General features: G+C 48.4%; 1 protein-coding gene across 1 annotated transcript in view; it reads right to left on the bottom strand.

Moving 5' to 3' along the window:
• Positions 1 to 297: 297 nt before the first annotated feature.
• The window catches only part of GLDN (gliomedin), an 81430-nt gene continuing 59942 nt past the window's right edge, over positions 298 to 21785 (bottom strand). Inside the window, exons 5-10 of the mRNA XM_073211854.1 lie at positions 12613 to 12750; positions 10269 to 10406; positions 7552 to 7635; positions 7332 to 7457; positions 6208 to 6358; positions 298 to 3726 (exon numbers count right to left, since the gene is read on the bottom strand). Of these exons, the coding sequence (XP_073067955.1) occupies positions 3267 to 3726; positions 6208 to 6358; positions 7332 to 7457; positions 7552 to 7635; positions 10269 to 10406; positions 12613 to 12750 (1097 nt within the window). The 3' untranslated portion in view covers positions 298 to 3266. The remainder of the gene's footprint in view (positions 3727 to 6207; positions 6359 to 7331; positions 7458 to 7551; positions 7636 to 10268; positions 10407 to 12612; positions 12751 to 21785) is intronic.

Here is a 21785-nt window from a genome sequence, read left to right as displayed (position 1 = left end):
GTATCTAGTTCTAGTTACTAGTTTTATATTTTTTGTATTTTCCTATAGAGAAAAACATAATCCATATCAATGATTTTTCAGTATTCAGAAGGAGCTAGCAAATTGCAAGAGATTCAGCAGAGAAACAGCCAATATAATTCTACCACACACTGTTTTTGGTTGTTTTTTTTTTTTAAATATTACATGTCAGTTAACATGAGGTAACAGTAGCAATACACTTGTTTCAACATGTGACTCTGTTCAGCAGTGATTATTTTATTGACTAATTAGATTAAAGAGAAATAAAGCACAACCAGAAACAAGACAGTCATTCTAATTCATTTTGTTCAGAATTGTTCAGAATCTGTGGTTACAGATTGGAAATTATGACTTTGAATAATGTGACACACCAGGTCACAGCGGCGGATGGAAACTGGAAAGCCCTGTCATGCACTTCTCCTTCAGATGTTTTGGCATCAAATAGTCATAACCAAAGTGTTCTCTCCCCAGTTGGAAAACGACAGCTGGCTCTACAAGAATCTTGGTGTCTCATTTGCCTTTCACCCTACAACCTTGAAGAAAATAAGACCATGCAGGTGCCTGAGATCCAAACTCCTCATTTAAAAACTCTCACCCCAAAAGCTCTTTCTCTGTCCTAACACCTGTGCTCAATGAGGCACTGAGTCTGTAACCTCCTGCTGGCTTCAGTCGTACACATTATCACTTTGAAAGAGAATGCTTTGAAATAGGGTCCAGCTTATCTCTGAGGTTGGAAGGGATGGTTTTATTGACTTGCCAGTGGGGTGGAAATTATCTACTTTAGATTAAAGAAGATAGAGAATTATCTGCTTTGATTCTGACATCAGCAGTGCAGATACTTGGAAAGTGCTTTAAAGCAACTTTGTTATAAATGACAGTGTAAACTGCTAAAAAGATATCTTGACTTAAAAATATTTGGTTATACATTCTATTTTAGCAGTGAGCTCTTTTTTTTAAAGACAGTACTATTTGCAAGAAAAAATGAATAAAAGCATAATTCTTTTCACTTTGTAAAGACAAACTTTCATCCATATTATAAAATTACCCATTAAATGCTGGTCAAATGCAGTTGTCCTTACATTATTCCCTGCTATAGCCAAAAGAAAAAAAAAGAAAAAAGAAAAAAAAAATTCCAGTTTGAGCTTCTCTAGTAGTGAGGACATGATTCCTTACCCACAACTAGGGCAACCAAGATAGCTCAGATACCAAAAGGAATATATGCTAATTCAGTAACCTCATTTGATTGCTACCATATATACAATTAGTATTGTATATATTACTATTACTGATATGACTGTTACTATGAAATCATATTCATATTCAGGTCCCCTGTATCCATAAATAGCAATATTTATATTTACATACTTTAAAAGAAGACTAGCATTCATTAGGCACATTGATCTTGAACATGAAACTCTATTTTACTTTGTTATAAAACATGAATTTGAAAAGAGTATTTTTTAAGTTGTAACATGACACAACCAGTCTAATTAAAAAGTGGGGGGAAAGTTTCAAATACCCATTATTTTGAGAACACAACAATAAAATGTCCCTAATAGTTGCCTAGGTATTTTCAGGGGGTGGGGAGGTTTAAATATTTAAACCTGTAAATCCCCTAAGTTTTAAAATGCTTCTATTAAGATGCTATCATTCAGGACTTGGCCCCTGAGAATGGAGGGGACCCAGTGAAGAAGTTCCGGAAGCTCTCCACCAACACAAACATGAATTCAGTGAGGGCAAATGGATGAAAAATTTTAAAGAGTTTCCCTGGGTCCCATTCCTGGCTGCAGGACCCAGTGACTTCCACTCTTCTCAGTGACCCTGCTTGGACCTCAGCACAGAGCTAAAGGATGTCTGAACAACTGAACTGGCAAAAAACATATGCATTTAAGCACATTTAGGAGCAAGCTAAACTGGATTTTCTCCTGGCATCCAGGGGGAACAGATCACATCCTTTAAAACAGTATTAGGGAAAGAACAGCTCACTAACTGCTTTTTGGGAGGGCCACATAATTTTATGGTGTTCTCATCTTTCCCTTCTTCCAAAAACTTGAGCCATATAAATGACCACTTCTAAGTCTGGACCAAAACAAAATGTAACAAACAGGCTGTGGTGAATCGGCCCTTCCAAGAATCAGACTCACTTTCTATTCCAGGTCGCAGTCAGCCAGCTTTGGCTGTGAAGGTCCACAGGATGAGTGTTTTAGGGTTTCTGAGCCACTTCTCAACTTTCTTGCAAGGACTCGACTCTGCCATTGTAAAGCAAAAGTACTCACATACTGTAACACATAACCAGATGTGTGTGACTCCGTTCCAGGAATGCTTTATTCACAAAAACAGGGGATGGGCTGGCTTTGGCTCAAGGGCCATCGTTGGCCATCTTGTTATAGATAATAACCACAAATGGTGCCTCTCTTCCGGAAACTGCAAAATGCTTCCCAGGGTTCTAGCCAGATTAATGCCCACTCACACAATATTTAGTACTCTGACTATAGATCCGTAGCTGTGGAAAAAGGGGCCAGTGTGGCCTGAGGGGTCAGTTTCTGACCCACAGCCACATCTCAGCAGGGTAAGAAATTGACGGGAACCTGTTTCTGTTTCATTAGGAAACCTGAGCATGTGGCTGTCTGGCTTTTGCTAATCTTGGCTACCAGGAGCTGAGGATAACAGCCACTGTGGCGCTGGGGTGGCAGGTGCAGGTACACACTGTGGGTCACATGGCCCCTCAGCAGCCTTAAAGGGCCCACGCAGCTTCCCAAGTTACCAAATGTAAGGCCGCACTAAGGAATTCATTGCTCAAGGAATTGAGCCTGTCAACTCTGAGGTAAATTTCCTCAGCAAGTGGCTGAAGATCAAATGTATGAAAATTGTGAAAGCAGGAACAGCTAAGAATCACAGCATTTACCAAGAGGGAATCTTCCCGGTCATGTTAGCTGGCCCTTTCACATTACCAGTGGGGAAAAAAACAGGACCCCCAGAGGGAGAGGAAATTTGCCCAGCTGATTTGTGGAGGAATCACTAAATCTCAACTGTCTTGACTTCCAATCTGTTGCTATTTTCTCTCAAGGAGTCTGAATCTCAAGGGGGTTCCCTGACCATATAAATAAATACTCATGTCATGAGATTATGACAGTTAAGTATCTGGCTACCCTTAAAGGCATGTTTTCTTTGGGATATAAATTGTTCCAGGGAATATCTGAAATTTACTAATGGGAATAGAGTGCATTCCATCACTGCTTCAAGGGAGCTCACAAAAACTGCACAGGATAAAGCATTAAATGGCCATCTTCCCATGAATATAAATGCTGGTCTCTCATATTGTATGACAACATGGCAAGAACGGACTGGGAAGTTCTTAAATCAAAGTTTGCATTGATCTGTTTCCCTCCTAACAAATCAAAGGCAAATGTTATCCTCGTATCTTTGGTGTCCGTGACATAGAGGATCCCTCGGGCAATGAAGGCATTGCCAGCCTTGGATTTGGGGTAGGTGGTATTGATGTGCTGTGCCACAGAGAATGTCCTCTCGTCCAGCTGTGCCACGAGAATGCTCGAGCCATCCACACTTGAAGCATAGATAATCCAAAGGCCCTTTTCATCTACAGCTAAACTGAAGTAAGTCTTGGAATTCGCAAAGAGGTATTTTCGATCAAAATAAAAGGCGTTTTCAAGCTTCAGAGTTTGTGATGTTTCTTGGCCAAATTCAAATCTGAAATGTATAAAAAGTAAATATAAGTCACCATTTTTGTGGACAAAGGTGTTTTTTTTGAAGTCTCCTCTATGAAAGTGGGGTGTGGCCAGGGATTCTGCATTTTCTAAGTTCCAGGGCATGCCGATTCTACTGGCTGCCCCAAATGCTCTGAGCAGCAAGGCTGTAAAGGATGGTGACTACAGCTCAGTGACCACCTACAAACCATGTGACCCCAGGAAACTCTCTCGACCTCGTGAATCCTCTGGTGCTTGCTGGCCTCATGAAATGCCTGCTCAGAGATTCTTAGAGAGCTGCAAGGGACCTCAAAAGATGATCTAAAACAATCCTTTAATTTTAACAAGTGATAAAGGAGAAGTGACTGGCCCAGGTATATGAATAAGTAGCAGAGCCAGAGTATGAATTTAAGTTTTAAACTCTAAACTTGGGGATTTTCCCTCTACTCCATGCTGGAGTTTTAAGACAAAAATTTCACAGCAGTCTAAATTAAGAAAGTCACCAGCTGAGAAGAGATGTAACAAACTCATGGCTGTGAAGTCAATTTTCTTGTCAGTGGTAAGTGGCTGGGTGAATTAAGCTGCAAGATGGAATCCCATCTCCTCAGCTCCTTGGAGGCCGTCTGATTTGGCAGACTACAAAGCTAGACCGTATCAAAAGTGGATTAAGATTCAAAGGTATCCAACTGCAGGAATGAAAATTTAGGAACACTAGGCGAAAAGAAAATAAGAACACTAGAGGGCGCCATTGAGCAGCAGAAGAAATGAGAACGGAGTGCCCTCCAGGCAGATATGCGCTGGAGCATAACAAACGTGGAGCCGATTAACAAGCCGTTTGAAAAGAAGTAGTTTGAAAAGAAACCACATTAGAGGAGGGCTTGAGAAGGCCCTGCCTGCCCATCTCAGCTCCCCAGTTTCTCCTTCCTTTGAATGCCTGGAATTTGGGACTGCCGTTTGGTCCACTGGAACCATCGGTCCGGCGCTGGCACCCAGCAGCCGTGTTTCTTGATGGAGACTTATCTCTCCCAGCAAGAAAAGGCTCTAAATCTGGTCTGTCTGCCTCTCCTCCCCGCCTCCACCGGCCCCACCCCCACACACAGCTCCTCCCTGCAACCGGTGGCCAGCCTAGAGCAGGGCCTGGCACAGGTCCTAACCGGTGCATTTCACAGGCTTAGCTTCCTCAGAAGATTCTCTGTTTTAGAATGGCCATCCTTTTTCTGGGGCTCATTCACCTCAGAAGCCCCCTGCACCCCATCCCCATGTAACACAGATGGCAGCAGGGAGCCTCGGGATTAAATGAGGGTGCTGACTTCTGAACAGGGGCTGGGTGGGTGGTCTTTCTCTGTTAGCACAGGCTCTGTCCAGATGAGGTGGCCTGGAGCTGTTGAGGTGATGAGGGAGTTCGGCAGTGGGGGGATGACAGGCAAAGGACGAGGCCCTCCTGGCCATGCTGACATGTGTCTTTGGGGTGGGTTGAACTGTTGTTATATGAGGAGACCTGCCCCCATCCTAACCCAGCGCTCTGATGCCAACAAGGCTGCGGAGGCTGCCCTCACTGTGGGGGGAGGGGAGGGAGAGAGAGGGACCCAAGAAGCCCTCAAGACCCTTGTCACTTGTTTTGAATGCCCAGGACTACGGCTTCCATAATACTGGAATTATTTCAGATGCGGGTACAGCTGGAGGGCGGCACGGGCTCTTGTCCACATTCACTGTCACTGAGGACGTGGAGGCTCTTGTCCACAGCCACAGAGTGGGAAGGTGGAAGACCCTGAATGGGTTCACTTCTCCCTTGGTTGGCCTGAGATGACCTGCTTCTGTCTCCAACGCCCAGAATGTGATTTCTCCTTGAGCCATGAAGCCCAATTCAGCAGTCCTGTGGGGAGCCGGGGAGACCCGGCTGCGGCCCGTGCACAGTCTGCCCAGGGGACCACCTTCCTTCCCCTCAGGAAAGCAGGCGGAGGAGGAGAGGGCCTGACCAGGGCCCGTCAGGATGACAGGCCAGCCGGGAGGCAGAGACGCCTGACTTTGCGTTGCAGTCACGTCTTCAGTGACCTCGGCTGTGACGTGAAATTCTTCACACCCAACATACTTCAAAAGAAATCCTTTTCCAGGATGTGACACCATCCTGCCAGAAGGGGTGCTGGGTTCTAGGTGCTTCCTTCCTCAACAGCTGAGAGAGCCGCAGCCTTGTCCCTCTAGGCCTGCTGCCCTCCGGCTCTGCCCTCACTCTTGGTGTCTGGATCAGCAGCCGTGCAGAGCCCAGGCAGGGGCTGGGTCACGGGGTGCACCCTTCATGTCCTGTGGCTCACCCAGTCAGCAAACCCCGACTGACCTCTGACTGTGGCCAGGCCCTAGGACGCAGAGATGATGGAACCTCAGTCCTTATGCCTGCGTAGCCAGTGGTGGACTAAAGAGCTGCTGTCTGGCCCGCGTGAGGAGGCGCTGCGCGGCCCGGAGCAGGGCAGCTGTGGCCCAGCAGACTCACCTCACTATGGTGTTGGAGCCTCCTTTGTGGTAGTAGAAAGCGTTGTTGTGAACAGCATGCCCGCAGCCGTGGAAATAGTACGGGAGGTGGATGAGCACGTAGCTGCCGTTCAGCAGGGAGGGCTGGTCTTTGAATTCCTTCACCCTGATGCCTGCAGGAGGGAAGCCAGGAAGAGACCGTCACGGCTTGGGCGTGAGTCGGGGGAGGAAGCTCAAAGGAGGGAAGTAGAGAGTGAGGTCCCGCAAGGGTCCTTGTCTAGTTTGCAGTCTTGGACTGGCAAAGTCAAAGTTCAGTCCTCTTCTATGGATTCCTGAGCCGTCTGCCAAACATGGTAACCACAGTTGGCTTTGTTCCTTCCAGGAAACCTGTATAACACCCCCCCCCCCTCCACCACCACACACACACACACACACACACACACTGTTTACAAAGTGGTCTATCAGACAGACAGGCCCACACCAGAAACAGCATGTACGGGGTGCTCGGGCAGTCACTGCCTGCCTCGTCCCGCACTGCATGGCAGCCACTGCCAGTCCCCAGTGGTCCTTTCCCTCTGGACCCGTGCGCAGTCATTACCAGATGACGCTTTAGACTTAATGAAATGAAGCCGTGGAGTGCAGCTGTTGCTCTGACCCGGGAGTCTGGCCAGACCCCTTCTGGAGTGAGGCCACTGCTACCACCCCTGGCAATCCCTGACCATCCCTGTGTGGACCCAGGATGACTGGGGTCAAGCTCAGGTGCACTGTGCCTGCAAGAGGGCCTTCCCCTTCTCCCCTGGGCCCTCTGCTCAACAGATACCTGAGAAAGATGGCCAGAAGAAGGCCATCAGTCATAATGCTGTTTGTTTCCTTTGATAACTTTGCCTAAAATTGGTGAGTCTACACTGGGGGTGCCCTGGTCAAATCCCTGTGACCTGAACTGCAAAGCTTGTCACCAGCGTGCTCAACCAAGGAAAGCATTCTGCCTTTAGAAAGCATTCTTACCTGTGTTTTTGCAAATAAAGAGCAGTTTGTTATGCCAATTCGCCAGGATTTCAGACACACAGAAATGGAATAGGCTGAAGGTAGGCAACAGGTGAAAGGAGCCATTGCAGCAGACTTGGACCACCTGCCAAGTGAAAGTACCTGAAAAATGTTCAGTCACCCAGATGCGCTCCTCGCTCTTGTTAGCCGACTCTCTCATCCAAGTCCCAAATGTCTCTGTGACTTTTAATACTTGTGTTGGCTTTCCGATGGAAGCAATCATGGATTCTACCAGAAGAGAAAGGAAAGGTGCTCACCTACCCATTATGACAGTAAGGCTTCCAGTTTCTGAATTTCAAAACAGGCTGCTTTGTTTCCATACCTGTGAGTGGGGAGTGGCGTTCACTGCCTTTCTCACCAGCTTTGCCAGCCAAGGTGTCATCATTTGGTACAGCGCACATCTCACCTAAACAACAGTAACAACAATGAGGAGCTGGCATGACGAGACTTGCATAACTTTATAACTGGTGCTTTCTCCCATCTCATTCCACCTCATTCCAGACTCTAGTCCCATACACATCCCTTACAATAGGCCCACCTAGTGCTTAGGTTGCTTAAACAAGTCTTACACTTCCGAATTTTCTGCCCCGCTTTGTGAGTTCCCAGCAAGCTTTCCATGACCACGGTTGCTGAGATAATATAATCCCAAGAGGAAGTCAGAACAAGGGCAACAAGCGGCCTGAGTCAGCTGCTCAAGCCCTCTGCAATCTGCGGGAAAGAGGGGCTTCCTGGCACTCTCCTGGCCCCCCTGGGCAGGTGGTATCACTATCACAGGTGTCATTTTTCTACAAGCATTTTCGCTTTCAGAGAAGCTGGTGGGACCCCATGGTGGGGTGGCCCACTTTATCCTGTCTTCCTGGACTTTCAGAGGAAGGGCTCACAGAGAGAAGGCGTCCCAGGCAGCCTGGGCCGGGGGCGTGTGAGTCCCCACCCCCACTGCCCACCTGTCTCTCCTTGCAGGCCTGTGGGACTTAGGTCTTTGGTTCATGGTTGGTTTGAGGATACACCTGAACTGGAAGTCATCCTCTGGTTTGTCATGGTTCGCCTTAACAAATGGGCATAACTCAGGCCTTTGGGTGGAGAGGAGGTTTGGAGCGGCAGAAGCAGGGCAAGAGGTGGAAGGATCATGGCCACTGCGCAGATGAGACGAAGTGGCTTGGCTGAGGTAAGGACCCTGGTCTGGGGCAGGCTGGGGCAAATCTGGCTTCCCGGGAAAAGCCAGGCCCACTTGCCTAGTCGAATTCCGAGGGGTTCAAATCACTCGTGGTTGCTAGATAGAAAGGAGCACATGCATCATCACTAGAGAAGCTCCCAGAACAATCTGGAGAGGTTTGTTTATCAGCAAAAATGGGCACAGGACTCACCATGACCTCTGAACGTCTTTCTAGCTGGGTGAGCCTGTGTTTCCCTAAAGGCTCCTGATGAGAGCGATCTCAGGGATCTGATATGATCCTCCACATGCAATCCTGCTGCCTGAGTTTCTGCTTAAGAACTTGGGCTTTAAACAAGAAAGGGGCAGAGAGTAGCTCTGTTCTTTGCCTGAAGAAAGGGCTCCCATTACCTGTGGGAGGAGGGGGTGGCTAAAGACATGGAATTGGAGCAGGAAAGAGGGCCAAGTTCATGTGCAGGATGCCTGGTAACCGAGGGCTCATTTCCCTGATCCATGAGATAGAATGGAAGATAATGGCCCCTCATTTAAAGCAGTTGTCACAACTCTGGGTCCCAGCCCCTGCTGCTAGCCTCTTACAGATGGGCTAGGCAGAGCAGGGTGCTTCTCCAGGCCCCTGCTGTCACTGGCTGACAGCGCCCTCTGCAAATTAGAATTCCACAAAAGCTCAGGTCAGCCGTCTCTGCTGAGAGGGGTCTGCTCAGCTCATTCTCCAAGGGAAGCTGAACAAAGGGCCGAAGCTAACGGAGGGGGTGGTGCTGCCGGTCAGGGAAGGAGCGGCTCAGCTGTGATTATCAAGGCACTAAGTGCTGAATTATAATCAGGCTCCACTGACTGGGGTGGGAAGATGGTGACATCTCTGAAAGCATAGATTCGCCCACTCTGACAGCTGGGTGTGTGCTGCCAAGATGTCTTCCAGAAAGGACAGTGCAGCGAGGGGAACTAAAGACCATTTAGGAAAGGGGCGGTGAAATCCACGGCAGGTGTGGCAGAAGCTCCAGTAAGGACCCTCCTGTTGGCCCCGAAGTGCCCGCAAGCTGTGCCTCCTCATGCCTCAGCAGGGGCGGGTCCCAGGTCGCCCCTCTGGGGAGGCGTTCTAACATCACCTAGAAGTATTTCCCATTAATATGGCCCTTGGTTTCTGATGACCTTTCAATCCATGGCCATCCCTCTCACAAAGCAAGTCCTCTTGGCCTGCCAGAGATCAGGTGCTCTTTGCCCTTGGTGAGCTTAGTCTCAGAGCATGAATTCCCATCTCCGAAGGGCAGGAGCCCTAGGAGCAGGGCCTTTACAGTCAGGTAGACCTGGGTTTGAATCCTAGCATGTCACTTTCTAACTGAGTGACCTTGGGAAAGCTGCTTAGCTCCTTGGGTTCCAGTCTTGTAACTGTGAGTGAGAATTAAGTGGCCTAAGCCCTAGCACTGTGCTTGGCACATTATCAGCCCTTGGCACATTGTCAGTGATGATGGCAGAACGGCAGTCTTTGTGGGGAGTTCACCAGTCTGAACTTCCCCACACTTCCTCAGCATCAGTCAGGATGTCCACGCTCCAACAATGAACAGCTTGGCCTTCAACACTGTTTCAGGGGAGAAGGATGGTGGATTTTGCAAGGAAGCAGAACAGTCTGGTGATAAATGAAGAGAAATGGATGAGGGAAGGGGGTGGGAGGCCCAGTTCTAAACCTGCCATCAGTCCTCAACCCTGGGGCAGACTGTTCAGGCTTCCCATGAGCATGTTGCAATGGGGAACTCTTGCTTTGAGCAAAATCTCCTGCCTCTATGTAAAAAAATCTGGTTGCAAAGACTGGGTTAAGCCCAGGAGTTTGGGATCACTAGCTGAAGAGCTGGTCTCCCTGGACCAGGCTTGGTGACCTGGGCACTGGCCGTTGGACATGTTTGGTTGCCGAGGGCCTTTGGACCTTCTGCTTCCAGGGGGTCCTGGAGGACCCGGAGGGCCGGGGGGCCCAGGCGGGCCAGGTGGGCCAGGTGGGCCTTGGTCACCTTTGGCACCTGGAGAGAGAGGGAAAGACGGAGAGAGAGAGACTGATTAAAGAGCCATGAACAAAGACAGGTTTCACATAAGGGAAAAGGAGAATGAGCGGCCCCAGGGTGGCTGCTGAGCTCCCACTTCCCAGGCACCTCATCTATCTATTCTAGCACTTGTCCATGCAGGGTTGCAGAGACAGCTCTAGCAGGTGTTGAGTTCCAACTAGTTCTAGGACTGTGCTACAAATTTATAAATCTCCTCCCCATTGTACTTCCCAAGTACTCTGTGAGATACAGCTTTAGTAGTCACTCAGTGGCCTGAGTCTTAGGGAAGTTCAGGGATTTATTTGCTCAAGGTCACAACCAGAATAGGGCTGGGCCTCATCTCAGCTGTGTCCCACTGTAAAGCTCCTCCTGTTTTCGTTGGCCTACGTTTACGGATCTCAACGCTGATGGCTTGTTAGAATCCCCTAAAGAGCTCTAATACAGTTTCTGGGCCCGATCCCAGATCAATTAGATCAAAATAGTGTGAAGGTTGGTCATCTGTTTTTTTCTAAAGCCTCCTCATGTGCTGCAAGGTCTGAGAAGCACTGCTCTGGGTGGCAAAGGAAATCAGGGTCCTGCTGTGTGACCCTGGGCAGGTGGCCCAACCCTCTGAGTCTGTTTCTTCATTTGCAGATTGAGTCTCTACTCCCTGTCCTGCCTTGGGAGAATCCACTGAGGTCACTGGGCGAGTGCTCCGCCAGCTGGAATCCCTCCACCCCTCTAACTTCAGGTGGTCAATGTGGGTACAGCCCTTTGCAGGGGCCACTGGTGGTGGAGCTCTCATAAAGCAGGCTGGGCTATTCAGCGCTTTGCGCCTACCCTCCTGTTCTGGGCTGGCTGGGGATCTAAAGTCTCTTAAGCTGCCTCTTCCCCGCCAGACCAAATAAGTCTTTTCAGCCTTTCTAGAGAGGGGAAGCAGGGGTCAAGAGGCAGGAGGTGGGGCGAGGCCCACTCCAAAGGCGTAGAGATCTATAGGCGGGGCAGACAGGATCCAGCCCTCCTAGGCCTTCTCTGCCCTCTGTTCAGGGGACACGCCCAGCTCTCCCCTGGTCTCTGGAACCGGGTAACTCAAGGGTGTTGCTTTTCTGAATGGTTTGTCATCATCCCTCACTTGAGCAGTACTATAGGGGAGTGAAATATTCCGGATGTGTAGATTTCCCATATTAGTGAAGCATAACAAGACCTTATATTTTTGAAGCATATTCACATATATATATATATATGATCCTGTCAAAATGCTTTCTAAATTTCATGCATTTTGCATAGAAATCTTCCTGTTTATGAAACAAAGCATGTAAACCCAATCTTATCTTTCCTCAATGCTTTGGTCCCTGTGCAGTGCCTAGCAAATAACAGGTGCTCAATAAATTTTGAACAGATGGATGGGAGTCTGACTCCAGGACCCTGTTCTGAACCTCTGTCACCAGCTTCTTGAGGACAGAAGTCATGTCTTAATCATTTTCATATTCACATTCCTAGCTAGTAGCCAAGTCCCTAATTTGTAAATGGTGCTCTCTGATATTTAAAACATGTTTATTGACTATATTAACAGGATGATAGTTATATTTTTATGATATAAATGGTCTCCAAAGTATCGTGCTTTTAAAATTCTTCTGCCTCCTCCTCCCCCATGACCATCTGCTGTCACCTCCTCTCCTACCACATGATTATCTTTCTGTGGTTTGTTGCATCCCATGGATGCCAAATACCTGCTTTGAACCTAGGCTGGAAACCAGACAAAGATCAGCAGCCATGTCTGCCCTGACTATGTCGGACAGCTGAGGTTAAGGGCCTGAGGATGGCCCTACCTTGTCTGTGAAGAGAAGGCCGGTGCTTTCTGCCAGCTGTCTTAGGAATCTTAAGTTGCTTGCTTACTTGTCTTGTTGTGAATTGGGCTGGAATTAATAGATATCTGGAAAAAGCATGCTTCCTTCATCCTAATTCAATCCAATCATGATATTTAGACCTGAATTTTCCAAGCTCAGATTCGGTCTCACTAACTTTGGGGCACCACTCACAGTTTTCTCCTCTTTGGGAGCAGGGAACTCTAACACAGGCTGCAGAGCAGACGGACACATAGGCAGAAAAGGAGAGGGGACTCAGGGGGACCTTTGTGCTGGAAACCAGGCTGGCTCCCAGACCCTTTCACCCCGGGAAAGTGCCCGGGCAGCAGCGCCCGCCGTACCTGTGGTGAGCACATCGTTGGATGCGTCCCCTTTGTCTCCCTTGTCACCCTTCTGCCCCGCCGGTCCCTCATTTCCGGTCAAGCCCAGCTCACCAGGGTCTCCCTTTTCCCCTGGAGTTCCAATGGCTCCAGGTAGCCCTGGGGAAAGAAGGGGTTCATTAGCCTGTTGCGCCAGAAATTCTGGCACTCCGCTCTGTAAAGTCGTTGTTCGTGCTTTTAAGGTGAGGCAGTTTCAATCACCAAACATGTAACACTTCATCACCACTTTAGAAGAGCAGCACAACTACAAGTTCATTAAAGAATAGTACTTGCAGGTGGCTCTGGTGAATATTTTTACAGATACTTGGTTGGGCCAACATGTTGGAGAGATGAGGGAGCCACGGAGAGGCAACTTCAGCAAGAGCAGAAGGAAGGTAGGGCCCAGTTGGAAGTCTCGTGTGGGGACGGATGGCGCCCTCGGGGAGTGGGGTGGAGGGGGCTGGAATGGTGGGTGTTGTCATCCTCTTTATTTGGTTTCTATCTCACAACCTACTAGACGGGTAGGCTGGTCAGTAACCCTTACTCTCATTTTATAGGACTTAGAACTAAGGCCTGCAATGGTTATAACTGATGCTATCAAGTGAACAGCAAAGATCTGAGTCCATCTCCAATCCCCTTTCTGTGACAGTCTAACGTGAAATGCTTTCAGTCAAAGTAACAAACAGGTGAAGTTGCTTTGGGACTAGCATTAAAGGGGATGGTGATAGCGTGAATAAATGCAGCAGGTAAAATCCGCCTCTACTCCTGGGGAGCCATCACTGCAGAACTGCAGTCCTGCCACACGCAGCTAGAGGTGGTCCAGACGTGTGCAGTGACTTGTCTCGGCACTGGACTTCAGGCAGCGCAGCATTCTAATCCCTGGGAGAAAGGAAGCCAGCCAGCGAGGTGCAGATATGATTGCCCTGGCTTGCTGCCTGGCGGGTGGTTTCTAGACAGCACCACTGGAGGGGAACCCAAACAGAGCCTACAGTTTCACTGAGACGAGGAGGCAAAAACCAGAGTTTGGGGAGACAGAGGTGGCTGCAGTTCGTGAGGGAGAGTATGTGAGAGGAGGCAGTGGCATAGAAAGGGTTCTGGAGAATTTCAAAGGGATGTCCTTGAGTCTGGCTGAGCAATGATCTGTGTAGGGTGAAACTCTACAAGGCAGAAAAGAATGGCCAGAAAGAAGATATTATACAACTCTGAGAGCTTGCACAGGGGAAGGAAGGGTATCATTCTCACCAGTCAAAGCAGAGACATCTCAGAAAATGATGGGGTATTGGGTAGAGTTCCTGGAAAAGTCTTGTCTTAGTAGTGAGGCTTTATTAGCCAGAGGGTAAAGACTGCTGTGGCTCCTTCTTAACAAAGCTTAAATACAAGTTTCAAAAAGATCAAGTTGAGCTGTAAGTAGTTTAACTGAATGCCAGAGGAGTCTAACATTTGAACCATTCAGTTAATGTAAGGCAGCATATTAACAGTTTAAGCAAAAATCATATGATCATTTCAGCAGAAGCAGAAAAGGTGTTTGATAAACTTCCATACCCATTCTTAACAAAAATCCTCATCTAACAAGAAATAGAAGGAAACTTCCTCAATCTGAAAAAGGACATCTATGAAAAACCCTATAGTTTACATCATCTTTAATGGCAAAAGACAAAATGCTTTTTGCTTAAGATCAGGAACAAGACAAGGGTATCTACTTTCATCACTTTATGTCACAACTTTCATCACTTTATTTCACAACTTTCATCACTTTATTTCACACTGTACTGTAGGTCCTAGCCAGTGCTATAAAGCAAGGTAAAAGAAAAGGCAAACAGATTTGAAAGAATGAATTAAAATTGTCTTTATGTGCAGGTGACATGATTGTTTATGTAGAAAAATCTCAAGGAGTCTATAAAAAAAGTTATTCATGAGCACGTAGGGATACTGGGGCCTTGAGAGGGAAAGTGATTGCTTAATATAATACAAAGATACGGTCAGATAAAACTCAATTAGTATGATACACTACCTCTATTGCAGGTGCTATTTGCTCATTTAGACAATGGATTCCTGGAGACACTGCTCAGTAGACATAATGCTCAAAGTGGCAGAGATTTCAGGGAGTAGAGAACACCGGGAGGTATGTGTTAGCAGAAGTAAATCTTTAGTTTCTCTCAACCTCTATAACCAAGAGGGCTTAGGATACACTGTTTTTTCTAATTACCCTGCCAGTCTTCATGCCCCTTTTGTGCTCTGGCTAAGTGATGCCTCTTCACCCCTCTCCTTTGCCCCCTCTATTTGGCCAGTCCCCATTCTCCGACTGTCCTCTTTGCATGGCAACTGTCCACCCTCCAGATTGAAAACTGAAACTGGATGCCCTGTCCCCTGCCCCTCAATTCCTACAGCCCCATAGGATTCCAGTATGACCATCCCAAGGGAGTCATAGACTTCTGGATTGGGAGGCACCTATTAGTGGTCATTTAGTTCAACCTCCCATCCAACACTAAAAACATTTCTATTCGACTAGCTCTTCTCAAGCCCTCTCAGCAATGGGGAGGCCATTACATCACATTGCACCACAGACTGTATTAGAATACTCTGCATTGCCATCAAACGCAAGTATTCTGTAAAATATACATCCAGAGCTCTTAGCACATTTCCTTTTTCTTGGGGGAGTAATAAATACTCAAAATGGTTTCTGCTCTTCCAAAGTCAAGACCCCCTGCACAGACCATCCCGAGGCAGAGAGCAGTGTAAGAAAGAACCTTAAAATGTTGACACTATTAAAAAATGCACTGAACAAAGAAACATTCTCTAGATTTCAGCCAACCATAAAAAAACATCTCAGTGGACAGACACCATGAAATCCAGCTGTTGCAGAGGCAGAGGCCCCAGGCTCCCTGCCTCTGCCAGCAGTGGTCTTGGGTGGGTGCTGTGCCCTGACGGAGGGGCTGGGGCACAGTGAAGAGCAGGGGAAGGCCCCCCATTAGCAGCACTTGCTCTGCTGTGGATTGGGGAGCAGGGGGGCCCAATCATGCCTCTTGGGTGGGACATGGCTGATAATGCCTCTCTTAGAACAGCACCAAAAGCCCCCAGCTCTGTGTCATCCCTGCCCACAGTCATTAGGACATCTTGCTGGAAAGTGTTCGCTCATTTAAGAGCCCTTAATCAGGCACCTCTGCATGAGAAGATGTTCTTTTGTCAGTATATTAAACAGGCAATTGGGCACATTATCTGAAGGGCACAAAAGCCTAGAACATTGCCATGGAATCTAGTTGGCACAATGCACCACATATAACCGACACCTTCTGAAGGTTTCAGATGACCCGGACTCAGCAATGCTCGGGGAAATGATACCTTCTCATTACTTCAGGGCTTCCTTTTTCAGGCATTTATTTCAGTCACAAAGAGCCTTATGCATCATCATCATCCGATTTCCCCTTTTCTTTTACTCCTTCCTTTTGTGCCTTTTATTTTCTTTCTCAAAATGGCCAGGTGTGAAATAGGAAAATGTTCACACGGTAATGCAGCGTTGTAAGGCAGCCCCCGCATGGGCAGGTCCGAAAGCTAAAGATATTAAAGACCTTTACTTAATGATGTATTTTGACTCTTTGCTGGGTGTGCAAGATTATTTCTAAGTTTTCGTTAAGAAAGGGTGGGGGACAGATGGTAACTACACGTATCATGGTGAGCATTTAGGAATGTATACAATTGCTGAAGCCCTATGTTGTACACCTGAAATTAATATAATGTATATCAACTATATTTCAATTTTTAAAAAAAGAAAGGGTGGGGGAACAACATGTCTATGTACAGTCTGACTTTGCCCTCTTCCCACCATCACCTCTGAGAAAGTTCCCTTCACCGCCTTGGCCACGCACTGGCCGAGGTGTGTCAGAAGTACAATATCATCTAACCACATGTGCCATCAGACCACCCATGTGTGGCATTTTCTACCCTGCCCCGATTCAGCAATGCACTGTGACACTGTTACACTGCGTAGCCTGGACCCTGGCACCGTTTGTCTCGTGATACCTGGCAGGCTTCGAGTCAGCGCATTCTGCCAGAGAAGAAAGGCCAGATTCTGCTTGTCTAACTTGTGTGCTAAAAGTGGCTCTCTGCTATTTTCCTTCCTGGTGGCACCCACTCAGAACAAACCATGTCTCCAGCTTTAGAGCTGTGTGATGTCCCTGGGGTCAACTCCATCATCTCTGCAGCAGGGGGTGAGGGAGGACATCTTATTTCTGGTAGAACCATCTGTCACCCACGGGGTTGGGGGAGAGGGAGCTCAAAACCCAGTCCCGAGACTGCGATGAGTAAAGAGGAGGACAGTTATTTCTGTTTTCATGGGGATTTGATTTTCAGAGAAGAAAATCATTAGCTCTTAAGTGAGATAGAGACTGGTGGAGAGAAAGAAAATGCTTGGTTTTGAGGCAAATGTTATAGGAGATGCTGGTTGCAAAATTGACCTTTGAGTCTCTTGAATTCTGTACAAATCTAAGCTGGTGTTTTCAGTAATATGGGCATTTTCCCTTAGATTTCCTTTTGATCTAAAATCAAGTTTATATATATACATATATATACATATATATATATATGTATATATATATACATATATATATACTAATTTGATCCTCCTAATCACACTATGAGGTTGATACTATTATTGTTTGCATTTTACAGATGAGGCAACTGTGGCATAGATTCAGTAACTCACCCAACGGCAAATAGCTAGTAAGTGGGAGAGAGTCAGGACCCAAGCCAGGCCATGAGGCTCAGGTGCCATGCTGGCCCACCATTGTTCTCAGCATTCCTAAGGTAAGAAGCTGGATCTGATCACCAGAGGGTCATCGTTGATACTTCAGTCTCCCGGGAACAGTGGTCAGGCTGGAGCTCCGCTCTGCCTCCATCCGTCAGTCTTCTTCTAGGGATCACAGTGGCTCCCAGCTGCCTCCTGCAGACATGGAGCTGAAGCCCCTGGCCCACCCTGAGCTAGCCTGAGTCCCCTCCAGTACCCGGGGCCAGCCCCCATCACAGTCTCTCTGGGCTGCGCCTTTCTGTTTGCCCCTGCAGGGCCCTCCTTACTTCCCCTCTGTTTATCGCCAAGATGTTGTCCACACTTCTCTTTTTTGTCCATTACACTTAGCTCTATTACACAATCCATCCTCTACAAAGGGTCCTATTTGTTCATTATCTGTACAGGAAAGTTCAGCTTTTTCTTCTGGCAGTATTGTCTGCTGTGCATAATAAAGCAGTCTTCATTTCAGAATAGCCAGCTATCAAGTACGTACTGTGTGCAAGATCCATTTTCTCTTTCAACTGGAAGGGAAGCCCTTATGGGTAGAAACTATGTTCTGTTCTCATTCATCAGCTATTTATTGAGTCTCAGCTGGGGCTGGCTGAGAGCTGTGCCAAGTAAGAGAATATATGACATAGTCTTTGCTTCATAGACAAACACACTAGCACAGGCTATTTAGAAACCGGGAGCCATGGGACCATTGTTGGAACCTGCCCTCTTCAGTCTACAAATGAGAAGCCCAAGGCCCAAAGGGGAAGCAACCTGCCCAAGGCCTCAGAGCCAGTCAGGAACTGAGGCAGGTGCTTCCCTCTGCCCTAGGAGCAGGGGACAGGAGGCAGCTGACTTCTGTCTGCCTGGCAGGTGATTATTCCTTGAACAGCGTGTTCTTGCACACGTCCTGCAGGTCTGAGGTTGGAGGGGGTAGCCCTGCCTTCTTCCATAGTTAAAGCACCAGTTCCAGAGGCTTCTGTCCAGCCTGCCCCTGCCCCATGGCACCTCTAATAATGCCAGCCTCACATCTCAGGTCCAACCCCCTCAAGCCTGGAAGGTTAGTGTAGTCGTGTTTAAGAGCAGGGGTCCAGGAGTCAGAGAGCCCTGGATTCAAGTCCTGCCTCCACTTATTAGCTTTTGGAAATTGGACAAATTATGTCCATTCAATCAACAGTGACTCTACTGCCCTCCTTTGCTGGGTGTTCCGGGCCCTGGAAGTTGGAACTAAGCAAGACAGACATGACCCATTTCTCATGGACTTACATTCTTCCCAGGGAGTCAGACCATGCACACATCAACAAGCAAACACAGGGAGAGAATTCCAGTGAGGCATTATGTGCTTTGAAAGAAAGCAGGAATGTGACTAAGTTGGTGAGTTGGTGTGAGTAAAATTGTAACATGTCGGGAATACCTTGCCTGGCTTTAGTACATCTGCATATCAATAGGTGTTCAGAGGTTGAAAGAGGTATGGGCTTTAGTGCATTTGCATCATTCCTCAGGGGTGGAGAGAAGTTCATCTCATATCAATGGGTAATTACCTGGGCAACAGAGGGCTCATCTGTACCTGAGAGGTGAGGAGGAGGGCCGGTTTTGCTTCTGCTGGAGTAGGAAAGAGAGAGATGGGCCAGACTACAGTTTTATAAGCAATAAATGGGTTTTAAATTTTATTTCTCCCTTTGACTGATTTCCGTTTTTAGAGGTATTTTACCCCAGGATTTCCTTTCCCCGGATTTACAGTCGGGCTAGACACAGAAGCCAGGGACACCCTGGATGAGGAAGTGACACATGAGCTGAGGCCTGCACCATGGGAAGGAACAGCCACAGGAAGGGCAGGGAGCGGGAATTCTAGGCAGTGGGCAGAGCAGGGCAAAGGCCCTGAGACAGGGATGGGTGGTCTCGGCCTGTTTGAGAAACAGAAAGATAAACCTTCTTCAGCTGCAAAAAATATGGCTAACAAAAATATCCATCTCCTTAGGGTTGTTGTTGGAGACTAAATAAGTGAAGTACCTAGTGGCACACCTAACGATGCATGCTGGCTATTCACTACTATTGTTCAGAGGACCTCTGCTAGAGGGCACAGTCCAGCCGGGTCCTACCTCAGTCAGCACAGTCTCTCTTGCCTATTTTTGGAAAAAGCACCTCTTTCTGGAATGCATGCCTACTCCTTCCCTCTCCTACCTCTGCCTGGCCAAACACACTGATCCTGAACTCTCGGCTGAAATAATGGCCCTTCCTTCTTCACTGTCAATGGCCCTGGCCCAGCAGGTCACTTCCTGTGTGAGACCCTGCAGTGCCTTCTGGGGAACTGACAGGGCGACGCAGACTGTTGATATGAGGGCTGGGAACAGCCTGGCTCCTGCCCCCAGCCTCCCCTCCCTGCACGCCTGCCTCCCTGAGCTGCCCTGCAGGGCCTGTGCAAGGGTGTGCACTCTACCTGGGCCGCCCTCTGCCGGGCTCTCATCCTTCAAGCTTGACCTCAGACGTTACTCCCCGCTACCTGGCCCTCCCCCTCTGTACTCTATCTCCTAACACCCTGTTCTTATAAATCTATATGACTGTTGGCTATTAATGTCTAACTTCCACCAAAAAAGGAAAGTTTCAGAACAGGGGCTGCATCTGTTTTGTTTCCCCACTAGTGCTTGTAACCTGCTCAGTAAATATTTGCTGATGGACGCTCCCACCCTCTCCTGGTGTTCCTCCTGCCACTCGGTCCTCTCAGGCCCTGGCCTCCTCTGCCAGCTCATCCCTTTCTCCTTGGTCACCAGGTGGCGTGGCTTCCCAAGGCTCCCCCCAGCTCCCTCTCCTGTTAGCTCCTTCCCTAAGTGGACCATCTCCTTGGGTGACTCCTTGAAGTATTCCTTTAGCTCCTAGTCCCTTCTGACTGCAGGTGACATCTCCTCCCAGATGTTTCAAGGCATCTTAAACTCAGCACAACCCGAGTTACGCCCTGACTCTCCCTGAACCGGAGTCAGGGCAGGGCTCCCGAGCTCAGGAAGAGCAAGCAGGCAGGACGGAGTCCTCGCGTCGGTCTTGGTGCCTCCCTCCCTGCGGCCCTCGTTATCCAGCCTCTACCAGGTGCTGCTCATTTGACCCCTAACTATCACTCAGCTCCATCTTCCTTTCCATACCCCTGCCTGCAGTCCCTTCCACCTGCACGCTGAGCAGCTTCTGAACTCTCCGGCCTCCACTCTTGCTGCCCACCTGCTCCTTCCACCGTGCTCTCTGTGCAGCAGCCACAGTGGATTTGAGAAGGGAAGATCTGATCACATCACTCTCTCCATCTGAAACTCCTCAGTGGTTTCTCACTACTCTCAGAATAAAAACAATTCCCCTCTGCAGCCCTGCCAGCTCTGGTCTCTTACGCTGCTCCCTGCGGGAACACTGCGTGCTGCCCTGGGGAGGAGGGCGGTGGAGGGCAAGCACAGCCCTGGGGCTTCAGCAGGGTGACCAGGGACAGCACAGCCCTTGCTCTGGAGTCTGATGGTCCAGGCCAGAATCTGAGTTGGCCTGGGGCTGAGCGATGCTTCCAGCAACCTCTCCACAGAGCCCAGGTCAGAGCGTGAAGGGGCGCAGAGCAGGCCTCCCTGGGATGCACCTCCTTGGCGCGTGGATTGTTTACAGTTGAAGACATCAAGACGCTGAGAGCTCAAGAGGAACTTTGACCCCTCCCTTAATTATCTAGAAAAACCTAAATGGGGGATCTTTACCAGAATGTTTACACCAGAGATAGATTTTATTTGAGTGACCCATCTGTGCGGGCAAACATGCAATCACTAGGCATCTGCCCTGCTTACTGCCCTCCTCCCCTCTGAAACCCTCACCCCACTCCTTAGTTCAAGATGGCACCTATGCCTCATTTTACTTTTCTGTTGTTGAACGTCTTCTGTATGTGGGGTTCCTGCACATGCAAAATTAAATTTGATTTCTGTTCTATTAATCTGTCTCTTGTCAGTATGATTCTAAGACCAGCAAGAGAACCTTGAAGGGTAGAGGAAAATATTTCCTCCCTAAGGTAAGCGACCTTTGACTTGATACATATAGAATGATGGTTAGTCTCCCCTGCTCCTGGCCTGCAGCACAGATTCCCAGCCGAGGGCCTTGGTGACTCAAATTCTAACCTCAGTCTTAGAGGAGGCTTCAGGTTCTGTTCTGATGTTACTGACCCCAGGAGGCCTCCCGACCGGCAGACGGCTGCGAAGGAGGGCCTGTGTCTTTGCTGCAGTTCCTATGAATCTCAGGAAATCAAGGAAATCAGCCTCCATCAGTGAGCAGCAGCCACCACATCTCCTCCTCACCCCTCTGCTGCGGGCTCCTCCTCCTCCCCTCCTTCCCTCCCTCCTGCCGGCCCTCAGCGCAGCTGCCAGGTGACCCTCTAACGGATGTG

Source organism: Manis javanica, chromosome 8 (genome assembly GCF_040802235.1).
Source record: "Manis javanica isolate MJ-LG chromosome 8, MJ_LKY, whole genome shotgun sequence".
Taxonomy (NCBI): Eukaryota; Metazoa; Chordata; class Mammalia; order Pholidota; family Manidae; genus Manis; species Manis javanica.
Note: the sequence above shows the minus strand (reverse complement) of the source record. Positions and strands in the feature narration are given on the sequence as shown.